At 36.8% G+C, this 20,413-nt stretch overlaps 2 protein-coding genes across 3 annotated transcripts in view; both read left to right on the top strand.

Moving 5' to 3' along the window:
* maml1 (mastermind-like transcriptional coactivator 1) overlaps positions 1 to 6,508 on the top strand; it is a 41,972-nt gene extending 35,464 nt beyond the window's left edge. For both annotated transcript variants that reach the window (XM_690627.8, XM_005157216.6), the window contains exons 4-5: positions 2,032 to 2,230; positions 3,162 to 6,508. In XM_690627.8, coding sequence (XP_695719.5) covers positions 2,032 to 2,230; positions 3,162 to 4,204 — 1,242 coding nt within the window. In that variant the 3' untranslated portion in view covers positions 4,205 to 6,508. The remainder of the gene's footprint in view (positions 1 to 2,031; positions 2,231 to 3,161) is intronic.
* A 2,421-nt stretch (positions 6,509 to 8,929) lies between these two features.
* Positions 8,930 to 19,661, top strand: ltc4s (leukotriene C4 synthase). The gene is made up of 5 exons (XM_003199867.7): positions 8,930 to 9,266; positions 9,878 to 9,977; positions 10,298 to 10,368; positions 16,707 to 16,788; positions 16,860 to 19,661. The coding sequence occupies exons 1-5, from the start codon at positions 9,209 to 9,211 to the stop codon at positions 17,008 to 17,010; spliced, it is 462 nt and encodes a 153-aa protein (XP_003199915.1). The 5' UTR covers positions 8,930 to 9,208; the 3' UTR covers positions 17,011 to 19,661.
* The last annotated feature ends 752 nt before the right edge of the window (positions 19,662 to 20,413 follow it).

The raw sequence follows: 20,413 nt of genomic DNA, 5'->3' as shown, positions 1-20,413 counted from the left end.
ACAGGTCAACAGGGAGATTGCAAAAGATCAGCCTTAAACTGGACTGACTGGATATCTGCTAGTCAAAAATATCAACAAATGTAAAATACAGTAAACACCCTAAATCTGTTAAAAAGTGTCGATCTAATGGGGGTTGAGTTTGCAGCTGGACATTTTGGAAATATTGCTTACAAGAACAGTGAACAGCTCCGCCAGAGCGCATCTGAAGCTAATATACAAGTTTATTTTACATTTTATGGCAGAAACACCATTGAGCCTCGCTAGATCCTCCTGTAACACTCACAGGACAATAATTTGGACAACTATGCGGATATATTAAATGGTTCACACAAATACACAGAGAGAGACTTTCACTTCACGCATAATTTGTAAATGAACAGACTTGCGTGTACTAGCTGTAGACGCGATCATGAGGCTGTTTTTGCACCAAGTTTTAAGTAATCAGTCAGAGAACAGGAGAAAGTGCATTACTTCCAACATTTTAATGAAGCATATTAATGAGGAATTATAGTATAATATTGAAAGTTAATTTTAGTTTAATCAAAGTTTCATTTTAATCTCGCAGCCCAACTGCAAGATCGCTGAGGCCCACTACTGTGTTGCGGCCCACCGGTTGAGAATCCATGATTTAAAATACCTTATAACTAAAAAACTTTAAAAATACCTATAATAAATAATAATGTGTTTTATTATGTTGTTGTTGTTGTTATTATTTGTGGACCAAGACTAATTTGTATTTATTAAGCATCAAATAAGCATATCATACTGGTTTTTAATGAGTCATGTGACAAAAGAAGAAAATAATGGATGCTGTAATTTATGCTTTTCCATTCCACAGGAATGAATGACTATTGTATGGGGAAAAAATTATTTAAATTTAATATATAATATTAAAAATATGATAATGTTACTTTTTACTGCCATTTAAATTTATTAAAGCAAATGTCTTAATGGGCATAAGAAACTGTTAAAAACATTTGTAATTCTAATCTGATCTAAAATGTTAGATCTCTAATTGTAATGACCAGTAGTGTGTCAAAAGTTAATTTTTTTTCCATGGTTTAAAACCAGAGATGCCCAAACTAGAGCCCGTGGCCCAAAGTTTGCCCATGGTAACCTTTGATTTGGCCCACCATCCCATCTGAAAAGAGATTCTCTTTTCTAATTTAACATAACCATGTATTTTTTTTTTGTTTGTTTGTTTGTTTGTTTGTTTTTGTTTTATTGCTCTGCTACAAAAAAGGCAACTGAAATTAAATGTTTCAATTAAATGTATCTGTCAATGAATCTGATTTTATAAAATGTTAATACTGCATATCAAAGCAAAAACAGGTACTCCACTGAACTCCATTCTGTTATAAATGGGATTGTTTTTAATATAATGAGTTTATTATAAAATATAAACAATTATACTGCATTAGTTTATATGAGGCGATGTTTTCTAGTTTTTGTTTTTCAGTATCAAATAAATTAGTTAGTAAATTACCCATGACAGCTTTAACATAATTCAGTTTGATATATTTACCATAGCCCCACCACCCACAATCAAGTTAGGTTTTTTTGGCCCTTCATAAGAAAGTTTAGGCACCCCTGATCTAAACCATCTGAGAGTCTGTAAACCGTCCTACTTCATAGACCTGCCTCCAGGAGGCAGCGTTCTCACAAAAATTCACAATGCAGTGATGGTTCACCCAAAAATAACATTACCTCATCATTTACTGTCCCTCATAAGATTTTAAACGTTTATGATTTTCTTTCTTTTGACCAAAAAAAAGATAATTTCAAGAATGCTGGTTGCTGAAGCCTATTTTCTTCCATATGGATGGAAAAAATACCATAGAAGTTAATGGGTTCCAGCAACTAGTGCTTTCCAAAATATCATCTTTTGTGTTCAACTGAAGAAAGAAAATCAGAAAGATGTTGAGAAAATGAAGAGTGCATAGATGGCAGATTTTTCCATTTTCATTGAAGTCTGTGGGATACTGTAAGTTAACCATTGTTTTTTAGTAATAACTGAAGCGTTTGTTATAGGAGAAGCAGCGGCAGCAGCAGGAACAGCAGCTGCAGAGACATTTGACCCGTCCACCACCTCAGTACCAGGACCAACAGAACCCGCAGGCCCAGCAGAACCCTTTCCAGCAGCAACAGCAGCAGGTCTCCCAGTTCACCAGTGTGCCGCCCTGCCTGGCCCAGCAGCACACCTCCAATTTCAGCGAACACACCATCTCTGGTAATCACTTTTCTACTTGATTATCAAATGACCACATTTACACCTGCTGTAACTTGTCTTTTATGTTGGATCAGTTGTATTCTGTCAACAAGAATTAATCAAGACATACACTTCTACTGGAATGTGGTTATGTCTGACCATTGCTCATATTATATAGTTATATAGGGGTTTGGATCCAGCCAGGAATTAACTTCAGACCTTTGTATCTTTCACGTCTCTTCTTTTTTGATCATGTAAAGTTCCATATAATTTGAGCTTCCTCCCTCGGTAGGTCAACACAAGTAGCCTTTTGTTACTAGTCAACAAACAAGCCCATCTGGTTTGCATTTGTGTGTGCTTATTGATAGACTAATTTGAATGTCAGAAGTACAAAATAGTAAGTGTGTGGCGAGGTGTTCTACTGTTACACGCAGCGTACTTCATTCATCTGGGAATCTATTTTTGATGCTTACACATGGTAACAGGCTATTTCCAAGCTAGCTAGGTAGAAATGTGATGAAAGAGTTTAGAAAGCTTTATTCCCCAATCTGGCAATTAAAATTGACTGGCCTGAAAAACATAACCCTGAGTTCTGGGTTATGAAGTAAGTAGGATGAAATTGTTTCATTCATGGTTGCTTGAATGAAAATTGTCTGAATCTGTTTTCTAAATCTAGTTTCTGTGAAGGATTTATCATTGGGTCTTGATGCAATATTATTATTAAATTGTTCTCTGATGTCTACATAGAAAGTAAGTGGCTAAGGTAAGTGCAAAAATATCCAGAAACAAGTTTACATGTCCATTTCCAAGCCTAGGAATTAGTCCTAATGTAAAATTGTTGGTTTTGACCATATTTGGAAGGGTCATTCAAGACCAATCTTTTCTCTTATGTCATTATTTTGCCACCTTTGAGTAACTTGGACTCATTTTAATTTCTCATTTCTTATTTTAGGTGCATCTCAACCAATAGGAAATGTAAACACTCTCAGTGGCCCCGCTCCTGGAACACAGCGAATGTTCTCTCAGACTCAAGGCATGATGGGAATAGGAGTTGGCCAAAATGCTGGTCCAAATACTGGTCCCTCTACGGCTGCCAGTCAAGCAGACATGAGCCTCCCACCCTGCAGCAATCTTGATGTGCAACAAGTCCTCTATGGGAACATCTCTATGCATGCCTCCCATGCCAACCAGCAGAGACAACCAGTGTCCACAATGTCTGCTGCTTACCGGCAGAATGTTCTAGCAGCCCAGCAACAAGCACACTTGAAAAACCAGCCCAATGCTGCCTTGTTGAAACAACAACAGCAGCAGCTGGCACGTCTGCCCAACAACATGGCGAACGCAATGTCTAATAACATGGGATCTGCTATGCCCACCTCCATGCCTACCAGTATCCCAGGTGCCTTGCCTGTCCAGGCTCAGTCTTGGCAGCAGCAGCCACCCCAGCAGCATCCAGCTCTCCAATCTGGCTCTGCGAATGGAGCCATGCCAGCTGGTTTCCCCAATTCCAGCTTTCACATGCAGTCAAGGTTGACTAAACTTCCCAACAACACCCCATTTCCCCAAGGGGGCATGGGGAACAGTGCGGCAGGTAGAACCATGGGAGGTATGAATCCTGGACAAATGATGACTAACATGAACCAGCAACGGACAAATAACCCAGGCATGCCCCAGCAGCTGCCACCTCCAGTCCAGCAGACAGCCCAGCAGGGTCAGCCACAAGCACCACCGCAAACCCAGCAGGTTTTGCCTGACTTGGGGCCCTTTAGCCAAGCACAGGCCGTACCCAACCGCACCACAGGACTTCAGTGCAATCAGGCCTACCAGCTCAACAGGGCGGCCAATCAGCAGCTCCAGTTCAGCTACAACACCCAATCGGGAGGCAGCTTGTCTGGGTTTCCAGCCGAGACTGATTTAGTGGATTCTCTGTTGAAGGATCAGTCGACACAACAGTGGATGGACGATATAGATGAGCTTTTGGCCAGTCACCAATGAGTGACACCAAAGCTAGTGCCTTCGATAGACAAGATAGCGTGAAGATCCAGATTTTGGATGATTTGTGAGATGGTGAACCTGCTTGCATCACATGGTCAGATCTGCTGTGTTCTCTTTTGAATATATCTATATATATATATAATGGTGTATATAATGGAAGTCAAGTAGAGCACAGAGCCTGCCTCACAGAAGTGTTCTCTGGACTTAAAATTTCAAAGAGGGAAATGCTCTACTACTGAACCTGTGGCTCAGTAAAACCACTGAATTTTCCTATATAATGAGTTTGTGCTCATGAATGCGTTCAGCTGTTCGTCCAGTTGGGTTGCCTTTGTGTTCACTGTAGGCATGAAGAGGCTATGTTCAGTATCAGGAAGGTCTTGACACTTCCGCATGCCTTATAATTGCACTCCTGAAGAGGCACAAAATGATTTACAATTTAAAGCAATAGTTCTCAAATAGTGCTCAAACGGTTCAAACCCATATCATTTTATTTTCTTCTTTCTTTCATAGGGTGACCAGTTCGTGAGGGCAAACCTTCAGCAGTGTTTAGCTTCAAACCAAACTAAACATCAGTCTTGAGCCCATTGAATCATTCTCAGTATTGCACAGCCATTCCTTGAATGGGAATAAAGGAGTAACAGTCAGGTCCAGAAATATTGGTACCTCGACACAGTTCTAACATTTTTGGCTCTATACATTAACACAAAAGATTTGAAATGAAACAATCAAGATGTGCTATAATTTGAGGGTATTTTTTTCCAAATCTGGTGAACGGTGTAGGAATTACAACAGTTTGAACTCTGGACCTTTTACCTGCTCATTGTATTTGGAATTATGAGGGAATAACACACCTGGCCACGGAACAGCTGGAAAGCCAATTGTCCCATTACTTTTGGTCCCTTAACAAGTGGGAGGCACATATGCAAACTGTTGTAGTTCCTACAGCGTTCAAATGATTTGGATCCAAATAACCTCAAATTAAAGCTGACAGTCTGCAGTTAGAGCACATCTTGGCCATCATTTCAAATCTATTGTGTTGGTGTATAGAGCCAAAAATGTTAGAATTGTTTTGATGTCCCAATATTTTGGACCTGACTCTGTGTAAACTGAATCTTAGGCCCAATCCCAACTCTACCTCTTAGCCCTTTCCCTTACCCCTACCCCTCGTTTTTTTGCATTCACATGAAGGGTTAGGGGTGTCCTAATTCTCTTTAGCTTGAAGGCATAGTGCTAAGGGGAAGGGCAAGATGACCCTTAAAGTGAAGATTTTCCAGGACCAAACTAGAAACTCTTGAGTATAGAAATTTTCCAGAGTACACCAGCTACAACGACAAAATGGCTGCAGATGCACAGTAAGGAGACTTTTACAACAACCAAGCATATGTTTTATTATATTAGTGTTTTACAATCATGCTTGTCCCATTACTTTGCGGTAAATTTGAAGCCCTTCCTTTTACATTTTGTTTCAAGGGCCAAGGGGAAGGCGTATGGGGTAAAAAACAAACAATTGGGATTGGGCCTTACTTGTCGCAATATTGTTCATGACTTCTAAAAGTGATGATTATGTACTAAACTGCTCTTCACAAAAGCAGTTTATTCAGCGTACTGAAGCTTCATTAACATTCTTTGATAAACAAATGTGGAAAGCGGCGTCCAGAGCAGGATCTGACACCCCTGCTTTTATAGGACACAGTAGGAGATGTTTATCACAAATCTGACACCATTTGTATGAGCATTGTCTCATTTTAAAAAAGAAAGTTAAATGAGTTTGCAACAAGAATTGCCAAAAAAGTGATTCTTTGAGTTTCACGTGGTTTGTAGTCATTGGATAATTTCACATTAATCTTGTAAGGTAGATGTTTGTTTTAATCAGATTATCACAGGAATAGAAAGATCTGATGAACTCTTCAGTGAACATGGGGATGCATATGTTACACTACGTTTTTCCTTCTTTCTCTCGCTCTCTGGAACTGAACTAGTAAGCCCAGAGTTCTAGATTTCCATGTTGGTGAGAGGGTTAATATTCCTGCTTTTCTCCCTCTGGTGCCTGATGATGTTACATGAAGGCAGGTCAGGTGCTGGTCTGAACTGTGTCGCCTGAACTCTTGCTTCATCTGAGATTCTGTGACAGGATTTCATGTATATTTATATATTTTTTGTATGTATGCAGTTTCTATTGTTCTGAAGAAGATAGATCTTATTTTTATATGTACATTGTTGCAAATTTTTGTAAGTATTTTATACTTTTATTATTGTTCTCTGAAAAACAAGAGTATAGTGTAAATATAGTTCTCTAGAAATGGGTTTGTTGTGTGTTTATTTGGTACTACAACGAGTGCCTTTAATGTAATGTGCATATTGTGTAGTTACATATTCTCATAAATGTGCTCTAAATACTTTCCATTAAGGTTTGAGGTGGAATAGAAGCATGACCAATTTAAGAGTGAAATCTTTTTCTAGAAACTGTTAAATTGTTCATTCATTTATTTTCTTGTCGGCTTAGTCCCTTTATTAATCCGGGGTCGCCACAGCGGAATGAACTGCCAACTTATCCAGCAAGTTTTTACGCAGCGGATGCCCTTCCAGCCGCAACCCATCTCTGGGAAACATCCACACACACTCATACACTAGGGACAATTTAGCCTACCCAAGTCACCTGTACCACGTACCACATGTCTTTGGACTGTGGGGGAAACCAGAGCATCTGGAGGAAACTCACGCGAACGCAAGGAGATCATGCAAACTTCACACAGAAACGCCAACTAAGCCGAGGCTCGAACCAGCGACCTTCTTGCTGTGAGGCGACAGCACTACCTACTGAGCCTAAGGGTTTCAACCTTATTATTTTAATCTAAATATTATTAAATAATGAACTGTAACACAAATAGTCTGCTTAAATATGCACCAATCACTGAACAATTTTTTCTGTGTGTTATTTATCGCAATGTGTATATAAGGGGTTATACAACAAATATAATATAACAAAATATATACAATAGATGACTGCGAAATAGGAGAATGAAATCAGTAATTAGAAAAGGGAGAAAAATAAAAATACACAAAATTAATGCTGGGTTGTTTGAATCCAACTTTGGGTAAAAAAAAAGGGGGGGAGAGCGGTGACAAAAGTAGCATGGGACGAAAGTCACAGTGATTTTTCTTGAAACCCTGATAACATTTGATTTCAAGGCTATAACAGCACGTTCAGCATGCTACCCTTGATAGAGCTGCCAAGTATCATGTGATTTTGGGACTGTGTCTGCGGTTGGGTCCAAATTTGTATTTTTCTGTTATTTTTATGGCAATGTTGATGTGTTTGATCTTGGCGGTATAGATCTGCTATGCTGCTGCTATGCTGATTATTATAGCAGAGCAAGTACAGAAACCTGCTACTTCCGGTTGTATACACAGACATGCCATCTGAGAATATAACATGCTGCTGCTGCAAACATAATATATGTACCCCCTGTAGCAGATCTAACACAGGTGGAGCTGGGGTGGAGGAGGGTCTCTGAAAATGCACTGCAGCTTAACAGCGTAAAACAACAAGGAACATAATGATGCAGGAACGAATTATGTGACTTATCAGCCTGTGTGCATAGAGTTTCATGGCAGAAACTTTAGTTAAGTGCAAAAAGTTAATTATTGTAGTGTTTTTTTTTATGTTTATTACAAGTTGTGTTTCTCTTTTCATGTCACACTAATGATCAAACTACATGTTATTTAGTTCAGTAACTCATCCTTGAGTTGGCAATGTATCAGTTTTTCAGTTTAAAAGTAAATCAGGTTTAAATGGCACGAGTTCCTGTGGGGACAAAAGTAACTGTTATTTATGTCCTACTGTTAATAGCCATGCCTTACTTTTCTTTTCCACATTAGTTTTCAGTGTTTCGATATGTTTTATAAGATTAATGCATATTAGATTAAATTAATCTTTATTTTTGTAGCGCTTTTACAATGTAAATGTAGACTAGAGTGTCAAAGCAGCTTAACAAAGAAGATTATAGTAGAGTTTAAGTTCAGTTTAGTTCAATTCAGTGTGGTTTAATTTTCACTGCTGAAAGTCCAAACACTGAAAAGCAAATCCATTGAAGTCTCAAACCATCCAAGCCAGTGGCGAGGAACAAACTTCACCAATTGACGAAAGTGAATTGGAAAAAAACTTCGAAAGAAACCAGGCTCAGTTGGGCTCGACCCTTTCTCCACTGGCCAAACTTCTTGTTCAGAGCTGCAGTCTAGGCACCGGAAGCTTGTGATGTCTATCGTGGAGGATATATTGCCAATAATAATAATTAAAAAAATATATATATATATATATATATTTTTTTTACATTGTTAAACTGCTTTTAAAACATTTGATTGAAGTTAAATTTAAAAGAAAATGTTTTTTTATTTCTTGCAAAAACAGGCCAAAATATGTTTGCAGTGAACATTAACAAGGTAATAGTCAGATATATTTAAAATACATATAAAATGGGGTCAAAAGTAACAATGTGCAACTTTTGTTTAAAGTGAAGTTATATTGGAGTTGTTCTACATTGATGCAAAATAACACCCGATTTTGATCGACCACTGTTGTCAATTTTGTAAATACAGCAAAAATATATTTCTGCTAAACACATTATCTTTTAAAATTAATTTGTCTATCTACCTATCACCAGTTACAGTTTACATTAATATAGAAATTATTAAATTACATAAAAACTCAAAGTGATCACTCATGTCATCTAAAATTATTTTGCCACAGTACAGTAACATGGAAATATAAGACAAATTTTTCTTAAGGTAAAGGGCTATGCTAAATTTCAGATCATTCCACAATTCTTAACCAGGAAAAAAATATGAATATCTTCATTTCTAGGTGTTGAAAGAGATTTCTGTCAGTGGTGTAATGTGTCCCGCCCACATAGTCATACTGATATAAATACCTGAAGGTAGAGTCAGTGAGTGTGCTTTGGTCAGAGGTGGACAGTCTGTTGACTGACCTCATTGTCCACGGGAAAGATGCTGGACCAGATAGTGCTGTTAGCAGCGGTCACAGTGCTGGGGCTGCTGGAACAAGGTAAATTACTATACATCGTAGAAAATACAATGTATAATAAATACAAATCTTTGTGTTATGTGTCACTGTTATTATCATAATTTGCCAGTTTAACTGGATGACGAAACATGTTTGAGTTGTATAGTTATACATTTTTCATAAACTGTTATATGTAAGAAATGTATTCGGTATTCTAATTGTTGCAATGTTTTTTGCCTGTGGTAGCTGGACTTTGAACAAATTGATGATCATTTACAAACCATTTGATAAGCCCTAGGTTTCCTGTTATTTACTATAAACCATTTGATAAATCCATGTTACCATTATACTTGAGGCTTAGCTATGTTCAAAGGATTTTTGGTTACACTTTATTTTACAGTTCTGTTTCAGAGTACATGTGTCATAAATGAGGTATGTCCGATTCGACTTACCTCTGAGCCTAACCTTAACCTGTTGTTCCTCATAATTTCAGCATGGCACATAGCTGTAAAATACAGTGCAACCTAATTAAATATGAAATACGTTCTGTAACACTTCCTAAAACATCAAGCTACTTTTACATTAACATTTAAATTATTATCTTTTTTGTTTGAGTTGAGGTGGTAGCCTAAATGTGTTTTGCTTCCCGTCAGCGTACTTCTCTCTGCAGGTGATCTACGCTCGGAGAAAGTATGCGGTCTCTCCTCCTGCCACTTCTGGACCACCGGAGTTTGAGAGAATCTTTCGAGCCCAGTAAGTTAGACGAAAGAAATGAATAAACGAAGGGTTAAGATGCAAAAAAAAAAAAAAACTCTAAATGCCGTTTAATATAATCAGCATTTTCTCGAAACCCTGTGTACGGAGAGTTTAGTAAAGTTTTGACAAATAACTAATTTTCGTTGTTTTTAAAGTGAAATAACTGAGCATAAACAAAGGAGACGAGAGTTTCAGATGGCATTTAGAGGCTTTTGCATCTGAACTCTTCTAATATAGACACGACGACCACCCTAAGAGGGATGTTGTTCACGGCGACTGGCTTGTCTCATTTGCCTGTCGTCTTTTTGTTTCGCCAGAGCAAACTGTTCCGAATATTTCCCCATATTCGTCTTTTCGCTTTGGTTGGCTGGAGTTTTCTTTAGTCAAGGTGAGTTTCAGTTTCCCTCAAAATATGAACAGACAGACAGACAGACAGACAGACAGACAGACAGACAGACAGACAGACAGACAGACAGACAGACAGACAGACAGACAGATAGATAGATAGATAGATAGATAGATAGATAGATAGATAGATAGATAGATAGATAGATAGATAGATAGATAGATAGATAGATAGTAAGCCTAAATGATGATGGACATTGTGATTTTGGCTGAACTATCCCAAATTTTCTTGGACGTTTCAAGTCTGTATAAATATGAGCTGGCAACTGGTTTAAATAGGGTTTGAGTTAAACAAATATAACATAAATAATGTTATGAAATAAATAAAAAAATCAGATACACATTCTGTTACACACTCTTAAACAGTTTTTAACACCCCAAGCACATTTCCACTCCAAATGTTCCTTATAATCCCAACATGCACATTTTCCAGAATCTATCCAGCTTTCTATAAACTCGTAGCGCTTAAAAAACTCTTGATTTATTAAAAAATGTTGATGTTTAAAAGAATGAAATAGTTTAACTGGCCTGTTTTAGTGTTTTCGATACAGGGAAAGGATGGGAGGGCAGCAAAACTCCAGTTTAAACTGGTATATAGAAATGACTAGACTGTGACTAGATTAGGCTTCATTGTGTTTAGATTAGATATGAAAGTTTTTTGTTTAAACAGCCCTCATATCTGATATTAATTTCCCTCACACCACCACATCTAATACCCCAGATTTGCATATAAACAAAAACAGAATCCTTAAAATAATGTTTATGCAAAATATTGTTCATTGTTGCTTTGTTGTACTCTTCAAACAACACCTAAAGTTAAAGGAATGAAACAAATCTAAATAAAAGGGTTGGGCATCCTGGAGAGCCACTGTCCTGCAAACTTTTGCTCCAACACTAAATCAAACAAACCTGAAAAAGCTGATCATTAACTATGTTTACATGTACATCAGAAATCAAATTATTTGCCTTAATCTGAATAAGACAATAATGTGACTAAAGTGTTTATATGAGTTCCTTTTTTGAATGTTAATTTCATGATCCCGTTTTATATGTTATAGCATATAACTCGATTACCGTCATTGCGTCAGCATGCTATCAACATTTCCTGCAGAGTTTTATGTAAATTCAGGTGTTTTATTTTTATTTGTCGACTTTAACTGCAGTTTGACACTTTCACTTTTATTCTGGAAAATTTCATGCATGCCCCCCTTGACAAAGAGGTGAAGAGTGTTGTTTAAATGGAATTTGATACTGCACTGCATATGGGAAAATTAAATAACCTTTATTTGTATTGCGTGTTTACAATGTAGATTGTGTCAAAGCAGTTTCACATAAAAGATCATGGTAAATTGAAATAGTGTAGTTTAGTTTTTAAAGTTTAGGTTCAGTTTAGCTCAGTTCAGTGTGGTTTAATAATCACTACTGGGAGTTCAAACACTGAAGAGCAAATCCACCGATGCGCAGCTCTACAGATTCCGTTCCATGCAAGCTAGTGGCGACCGCGGCATGGGAAAAAAAAAAATTCAGTTGGCGAAAGTGAAGAAAAAACCTTGAGAGAACCAGGCTCAGATGGGTACGACCATTTCTTGTGCTGAGCTGCAATCTAAGCTCCGGGGGCTGAAAGCTGGGCCTCAGCGAAGATTCGTCTGCCCCTGGAGCGTTACAGGGATCAGTCTCATGCTCTCCACTCCTCCATGACCACCACGGCCTGGTCCAGGATATGGAAACTTTGGGATCATTTTGTTGCTGGTCTTAAATCGAATCAGTGGAGCTGCGTGGTCTGAGGGCCTCAGGATGAGTATCCTCAGCTGAAAATAGAGAATAAAGAGAATAATTAGCATAGCTGCTGTTCATAGTGTATATAAAACAAGATGCAGAAACCTGTGTGGAGCACATTCATGTATCATACTGCTAGTGATACACTGAGTGTATGCTTTAGTAAAAAAGATAGGTCTTTAATCTAGTTTTGAATTGGGAGAGTGTGTCTGAGCCTCGGACATTATCAGGATGGCTATTAAAAAGTTTAGGAGCCATAAATGAGAAGGCTTGACCTCCTTTGCTCGACTTTGCTATTCTAGATACTACCAGAAGCCCTGGGTTTTGAGATCTTAAAGAGCAGGTTGGATTGTAGCAAGACAGAATGTTGGTTAGATAAACAGGAGCTAGATTATTTAGAGCTTTATAGGTGAGGAGTAATATTTCAAATTCAATACGAAACTTAACAGGCAGCCAGTGTAGGGAGGATAAAATTGGGGTGATATGATCATATTTTCTAGACCTGGTAAGAACTCTGGCAGCTGCATTTTGCACTAGCTGTAGTTTGTTAATAGATGATGCTGGGCGGCCAGCAAACAGAGCATTACAGTAATCCAGTCTAGAAGTCATAAAAGCATGAACTAGCTTGAACTAGCTTTCTCAGATGAAAGAAGGCAGTTTTTGTGACATGGGATATATGATTTTCAAAAGTTATATTGCTGTCTAATATGACACCCAGAACTTTTATAGTAAAGCTAACGCTAACTTTGTAACCCTTAAATTGCAGGTCGAGTTGTGAAATCTACTGTGTACAGGATTTAGGCCCAATAAGTAATAATTCTGTTTAAGAGAAGAAAATTGTTGGTCATTCAGTCTTTAACATCTTTAATACACTCAGTTAGCTTAGAAAGTTCAGGCATCTCATCAGGTTTAGTTGAAATATATAATAGAGTATCATCTGCATAGCAGTGAAAGCTGATCCCATGTCTTCTAATAATGTCTCCCTGGGGTAGCATGTATATTGTAAACAGCAAAGGGCCTAAAACTGATCCTTGAGGAACCCACTGGGATGATGTGAAGACTCTCCATTAATATTCTCAAACTGGTAACGGTCAGCTAAGTATGACTTAAACCATTGTAGAGCCTGTCCCTGGACACCTGTAGACTTTAAGCAATTTATGAGGATATTGTGATTAATGGCGTCAAATGCCGCACTAAGATCCAGTAAAAGTAATAGCGAGATGCACTTTTGGTCAGCAGCTAAGAGTAGATCATTGGTTATTTTCACTAATGCGGTTTCTGTGTTGTGATGAGCCCTGAACCTGACTGAAACACTTCAAAACATTGTCTGTAGAAAGGAGCATAATTGGGCAGAAACAACTTTTTCTAGTATTTTAGACATAAATGGAAGATTTGAAATAGGCCTATAGTTAGCTAAGTTGCTGGGGTCCAGTTGTGGTTTCTTAATAATAGGGTTAATAACAGCTAGCTTGTAAGGATTTGGAACATGGCCTAAAGATAAAGAAGTTTAAGAATTTTGTTGGAATTGGGTCCAACATACACGTAGCTGGTTTAGAGCTATTTATAGAGTTTAGAGCTTCCTGTTCTATGATTTTAAAGCACTGTAGGTTATTTTGATTCAGTGGAATGTTTACTGGATCGGATGTTTAAGGCAATGCAGAAAGTTTAACATCTTCTATTTTCTGTCTAAAGCCTTCTATTTTATCACTGAAAAAAGTCATCACTACTAATATAGGGTGGAACATTTTTTTGTAAGGAAGACCGATTATTTGTTCATTTTGACTAAAGCATTTATTTAGTTGTTCAAGCGTAAATGAGATGAAAGGCCATTTAAATACAAGCGCTATGAGGAGCAGAAGCTGAGTGCAGAAATTCCATTGAAAATACTGTGGTAATTTTTTTTTTTTTTTTGAAAAATGGAATTTAATGCAAGGACTGTTTCTTATTTGTTAGCAGTGTTAAGGTAATGCATTACAAGTAATGCAAGTTACATAATAATATTACTTTTCTAAGTAACGAGTAAAGTAACACATTACTTTCAACCCTCTACCGCACACATTATGATAAATCTGTAAAATATATATATTGGACTGTTTTTTAATTTTTTTTTAAATGGCTTAACTTTAAGTGCTGTAAAAATATTGGAAAAAATGTTTTTTTTAAGGTATGATACGTTACCATATGGCAACAATATCAAACAGCGGATCTAACTTAGAAATTTCAAATTTAAAGATGCATCAGATGCATCATATATCCAGATGAATCAGAATAATGTAGCTACTAGCTAACAATTTGTACAGTATGTATGTGTGTGTGTGTGTATATATATATCTGAGCTAACTTACCTGAACTTTCTCTATCAAATGTCCAGTCTGCATCATTCTCATGGTCACTAAAACCCATTTCACCCTCACTTTCATCTGCAGGAAGAGCCACTTCTGCCCTTTTCTTGTTTCACTTACCATAAAACAAGGTGGTGCTCATACACTGTTCCCTGTATTCATATCTATTCAAAAGTAGTATTGCCATTAAAACTAGATTTTATCCATAATGCAAATACCATTAACACATGACTGATCAACAATATATTACTAGCATTCATGTTGTTATTGTTACAACTTAAAAGTTCACAGTTGACCTGGCTAGCTAGCTAAGCCATTGATATATTGCATGTTCAACTATTGCACAGTGTTGTCATTTGGTAACACACACATTTGAATGATTTACAAAAAACTTATTTGATAAAAAAAAAAAAAAAATTGAGTTGTGAATATGTCTGTCAGAAATCGCTCTACAGAAAAACACTGGATGTCATGTGACTTAAACAAAGCACATCATTGGCTACTCTAAGTTCCTCTCTTTCTAATAATAAAAAAATATGTTGGTCTCAAAGAAACAGTGTTGCCATATGGTTACGCCGTGCACAAGAGGGTTAAAAATTAAGTAATAATATTTGAGTAAATTTTTTTTAAAATGATTTAATTTAATTAATTAATATGCTTTTAAAAATAGTTTGCTGAAATAAAATGAGTGTAATCACATTGAAGCACACTCAGTGAGATGAGCTTTGAGCTCCCCACAAAAACAGATAAAAGATTGTCAGAGCGTTACATTTCTGTGACGGAAGTATTCTTGTTATTTTGAACAGATGGAAGAAAACAGGATAGTCTCAATTGACAGTGATTTTACTGAAGTAATAACACAAAAATAACAAAAACAAATTGCTTAAAACTTTCATTAATCTGTATATATGGCATGTAGAGCATCATGAAGTTCTCAGAAGGTAACATTATTCTAAATCTTTTTCATACGTTTTTTTAAAAGGTAAATGAAGGTCATACAGTGTTTCGTTAAATGCAGACTTCTTCTATTTAAAAAAATGCACATCTTTTTTATCATATAACAATATTATCCAACTCAGTTGTGTGCATATGTTTTTTTATGCGCATTTTCAAAATGTATGCGCATCTTAACGTTTATGTCAAATGTTTTTTTAAGCACATACCCAAAATGTGCATAGAAATAGGTGGATGGAAATGTAGCTACTGTTTGTGAGACATAATATTCTGTCCCAATCAGGTTGTGACAATCACTGATTTTACAAAAATCAGATCTTAAAAGCAATAAGTTTATAATGGTATGACATGACACTTCAACAGAAGCGCCTGAGCTGGCTTATTCAGAATTAAAAGTCCCCTTGTGTATGGACTTTTGTTCACGTTTCCAGGTATCAGAAGTCCTCATAGTTGAGTAAATTTAAAGCGCAGTGAATGGGAAAGTACAACATAGTTTTTTTTGTTTTTTTTTTGCAATTCTATTTGCTGAAATAATAGAGGAAAAAATAGTGTGAGACTGATACAGCAGCCAGAAGAGAAAACAACGTCAAATACCCTGTTTATACACTGTGCATTTCACATGCCTTGTACAAGCAGCAATTCGTTTTTTCTAATTTGATGCAAAGATGATACAATACATACATGAATCCATATAAACACATTTTTGAAATCTAAATATTAAAAACTTTCAAAAATTTAAGATGTTGATGATTGTTATACGCATCATAACAGTCTTGTGAAAAGGGTTCATAACACGTTGCAAGTTCAGCCAGCAGTTTTAAGATTTCAGGATTCCCCCATTCATTTAGATAGAACTTTGGTCTTGGATTAACTGTCCAGAGATGCAAATATGGCCGCTGAGTGAATGGATGTTCCTTGAAAGGGACTTTGAATTCAGCTAGTGAAAAATAATGTTTTGGAAGCAAACATTAGGTCTTCGATTACATCACTGTAAATCCTTCATTCTGGAGTTACACTAATACACTGTAAAAAATCCTGGTTGCCTTAAAATTTTAAGCGGAATCAAATTAACCGTATGAGTCCATTAAACGTATATCATGTTAAACTGACTTAAAACAGCTTGCGTAACACAAAAAATTAAGTTAGAACACAATGACCTATAAACATATGTTGTCATGACTAATTGATCAGGTCATTTTTTACAGTGTAAGAACAAACCAATGTATTAAATGATTTTCCCACTCTCTAGTTTTGGCAGTGATCTTTGGGCTCCTGTACCTTTATGGTCGCTTTCGGTACTTCCATGGCTATGCAGAGTCTTCTAAGGGCAGGTCAGTGATCCAGTACAGTAATGTTGATGTTTGTTCGGTCCTGTTCCTCACCTGTTCCTCTCTGCTGGCAGACTGGAGCCGCTGTACTTCAGTGCAAAGATGCAGTGGGTGCTGATCGCTCTTGCTGGACTGGGGATTATCTGCACTTTGACGCAGGTTTATCTGGGATTGGACCTGCTGCATACCTTTAGTCATGTTCTGGGCCTGACTGAACAAACATGAAGGGCTAGTTGTCATCAGGAAACTGTTAACAGGATAACTTTAAGTGTGTAGTTTCTGCACTACCGGTGCTACTAGAAAAATTAAGCATAGATTATAAAATTATGCATATTCTTTTTAATATTTTATTAGTTTGTAAGAGGCTTTGTAGTAAAATGTTGACAAGTATGGCAAAAGCTTAAAGAGATAGTTCACCCAAAATGAAAATTTACTTACAATTGACTCTCCATCAAGTGTATCTAACCCTAGTAGCAAAGAATTCTGACCCAGATTTGGCATAAAGCTGGCATAGCAGCAATTCATCCGGCACTGGCATACAGCATGTGGGCCAAACATGGCCCGGGTTTGGCAGAGGTGGCACCATCTTTAAGGCGGCACAAAAGATTTGGCCCAGATTTTAAAAATTCATATGTGGGCCATGTGAGTTTGGCCAGTCTTGACCCACATTTAAAATACACTAAAATAATTTTTGAGTAAAGAAAATATTCTACCAATCAGGTCACTTTGAGAAAAAGCATGCCCATAGTGTGCCTAAAGCGCAGCGCTTCATGGGTTTATCAATTTCATTGCAATTGTGACACACCAACCTATCTGGCCCAGTTCAGGCCCAGTGATGAGTTATTAACTTTTCTAAACTTGACCCAGATATGGTCTGTGTTTGGCCCTTGTCTGGAAGCCAAATTTGGTCCAGTCATGTTCCATAATTCACTGCGGCATGTGGGCCAAGCAAAACCTGATTGTGTGGGCCAGAGCTGGGCCAGAGAAAATTTGCTATGTGGGAAATCTTTATGAGTTCCTTTATTCTGTTGTACACAACAGAAAACATTTTGAAGAAAGATGAAAACCATAGACATAAATAATATTAAATATAAATACTATGGAGGTCAATGGTTATAGGGTTTGTCAAAAATCTTCTTTGTGTTCAGCAGAAAAGAAGTCAAACAGGATTGGAACAAGTGAAAGCTGAGTAAATGATGACCATGATCAGTTTTGGGTGAACTATCCCTTTAAGGCTAGCTTACCTGTTGAAAAGAAACTCAAATTTGATGTCTCAATTGAAACCCAAACTATTAAATAATGTACCTCCATCTTGTAAAAACACTGCCAAAGTTTATATCTGTTTCATTATATTGTCTGCATATTTTTGTAAGTCCTTACAGTTCAATGATCAAATCAGCCCCACTGGCTAAATACTGGTAAAGTCTAGAATGGATAAAGCTGTGGATTGGACATGCACACACCAATATGGCATCATTTTTGTGGCATTGTACGACAATAATTACTATTTTTATTTTATTTTACTGTTATGAATAGATTTAGGGTTGGGGTAGATGTTAATAAAATACAATGTAATGGGTAATTTATTGAATAATATTGATAATTCTTTTTAAATTCTGACTGGGGCGACGCAGTTGCGCAGTAGGTAGTCCTGTTGCCTCACAGCAAAAAGCTGTCAGTTGGTATTTCTGTTTGGAGTTTGCATGTTCTCCCTGCATTTGCGTGGGTTTCCTCTGGGTGCTACGGTTTCCCTCACAGTCCAAAAACATGTGGTTACAGGCGAATTGGGTGGGCTGAATTGTCCGTAGTGTGGGTGTGAGTAAGTGTGTTTGGATGTTACCCAGAGATGGGTTGCAGCTGGAAGGGCATCCGCTGCGTAAAACATGTGACATGAGTTGGCGGTTAATATCGCTGTGGCGACCCCAGATTAACAAAGGGACTAAAACGAAACGAAAATGAATAAACTTCTGTCTGGAGCTGTATCTCTTCTAGCAACAACCCTTAAAACCCTCTGGCTCAGCCGCGTGTTACAGCAGCGATGCCCAAAACGTTTGGTTTTGGTTGACCTGGAAATGATTGACATATTTGTGCAGTTACAGCCGGCTCTTAAACTGCAACAAAAAGGAGGACCAGATGCAATCAAATAATATTTATTTTAACATAACAATGACTTATATACTATCAAGTAAATAAAAAGATAAGTCAGGGTCCAAAAAGAGATGGTCAGCGCAGCTTAACCGAGCTCCATGCCAAGGCAATCAATCGCTCAAAATACCAGCTACGTTACAAGCATACCAAACGCTGTTTATATCTATGTCCCAATGAGCGACACATGTGTACCAATCACGTCATTTCCAACGTAACTGAAACATACGTTCAATGTGTTTATGGTGCGCAGAATGTTTAATAGTTAGTTTAGTGGTTAATGTACAAATCTTGCATACTTCATCTTTAAGGACCTGCAATGGTGCTTCGACAAAACCAAATCTGATACAAAAGGATCTAAATTATTTCTTTGTATGATTAATTTAACTTTGGGAGTACTGTACAGTTGCACTAAACTGATTTTTTTTATTGCTTTAAATGTTTTTTTTATTAATCACTGTTTTAAATTGAATTTCTTTTTTCTCCTCTAAAGATATTAGATGGTCTTGATAACCTATTTATAAATGTCTCTATAGGCTAGACACAAAGTGTGAGTTTGCCATTTATTTTGTACACATGCAAAACAAGCAGCAATAAACACTGTTCCCTGGAAGTTGTTTAATTTGCTTATTACTGTTTGTATTTACAATTCGAAACAAACTAAAGTTTTTTATAGGCATTTTTTCCCGAACAAACAGTGTGCATTCATGGAGATAAAGGAATTATGCATTTATGTTGTCGTTGTTTTTTCATTCACTTAAGATAACATGGTAACACTACTGTATGGTTTCATTATCTCATGTTAGTTCATGTATTTACTAATATAAACAAACAATATACAATCAGACCCATAAATATTGGGACATCAACACAATTCTAACATTTTTGGCTCTATACACCAACACAATAGATTTGAAATGAAATGAACAAGGTGTGCTTTAATAGCAGACTGTATACTTTAATTTGAGGATATTTACATCCAAATCAATCTTTTAATCCCTTAACAAGTGGGATGCACATATGCTAACTGTTGTAATTCCGACAATGTTCACCTTATTTGGATGTAAATACCCTCAAATTAAAGCTGACAGTCTGCAGTTCATTTCAAATCAACTGTGTTGGTGTATACAGCCAAAAATGTTAGAATTGTGCCCCAATATTTTTGGACCTGACTGTATGTAATACAGTATTTTCTTAATCTTTGTTAACATTAGTTAATGAAAATAAGATCATTCATTGTTAGTGCTTGTTAATTCACAGTGCATTAACTAATGTTGATCAGCATAACATTTCATTAGTAAATGTTAAACTAGGATTATTAAATGGAGTTCAAGTGTTGTTTTTTATTAGTTCTTTTTAGTAAATACATAAACTAATGGAATCTCACTATAAAGTGTGAGCACTAACGCTTGTCATAAATAAAACATAAAAAGTAATACAATTTGAATAATTTGTTGAGTAATTTTACTAAATTTAATTATTG

Source organism: Danio rerio, chromosome 14, assembly GCF_049306965.1.
Source record: "Danio rerio strain Tuebingen ecotype United States chromosome 14, GRCz12tu, whole genome shotgun sequence".
NCBI classification, from domain to species: Eukaryota; Metazoa; Chordata; class Actinopteri; order Cypriniformes; family Danionidae; genus Danio; species Danio rerio.
Note: the sequence above shows the minus strand (reverse complement) of the source record. Positions and strands in the feature narration are given on the sequence as shown.

Excerpts from the sequence above, each read along its gene's own strand:
- ltc4s (XM_003199867.7), top strand. The coding sequence starts at position 9,209 with ATGCTGGACCAGATAGTGCTGTTAGCAGCGGTCACAGTGCTGGGGCTG. Across the intron at positions 9,978-10,297 it reads GAGAGAATCTTTCGAGCCCA|AGCAAACTGTTCCGAATATT; the intron begins GTAAGTTAGACG and ends TTGTTTCGCCAG. Across the intron at positions 16,789-16,859 it reads GCAGAGTCTTCTAAGGGCAG|ACTGGAGCCGCTGTACTTCA; the intron begins GTCAGTGATCCA and ends CTCTGCTGGCAG.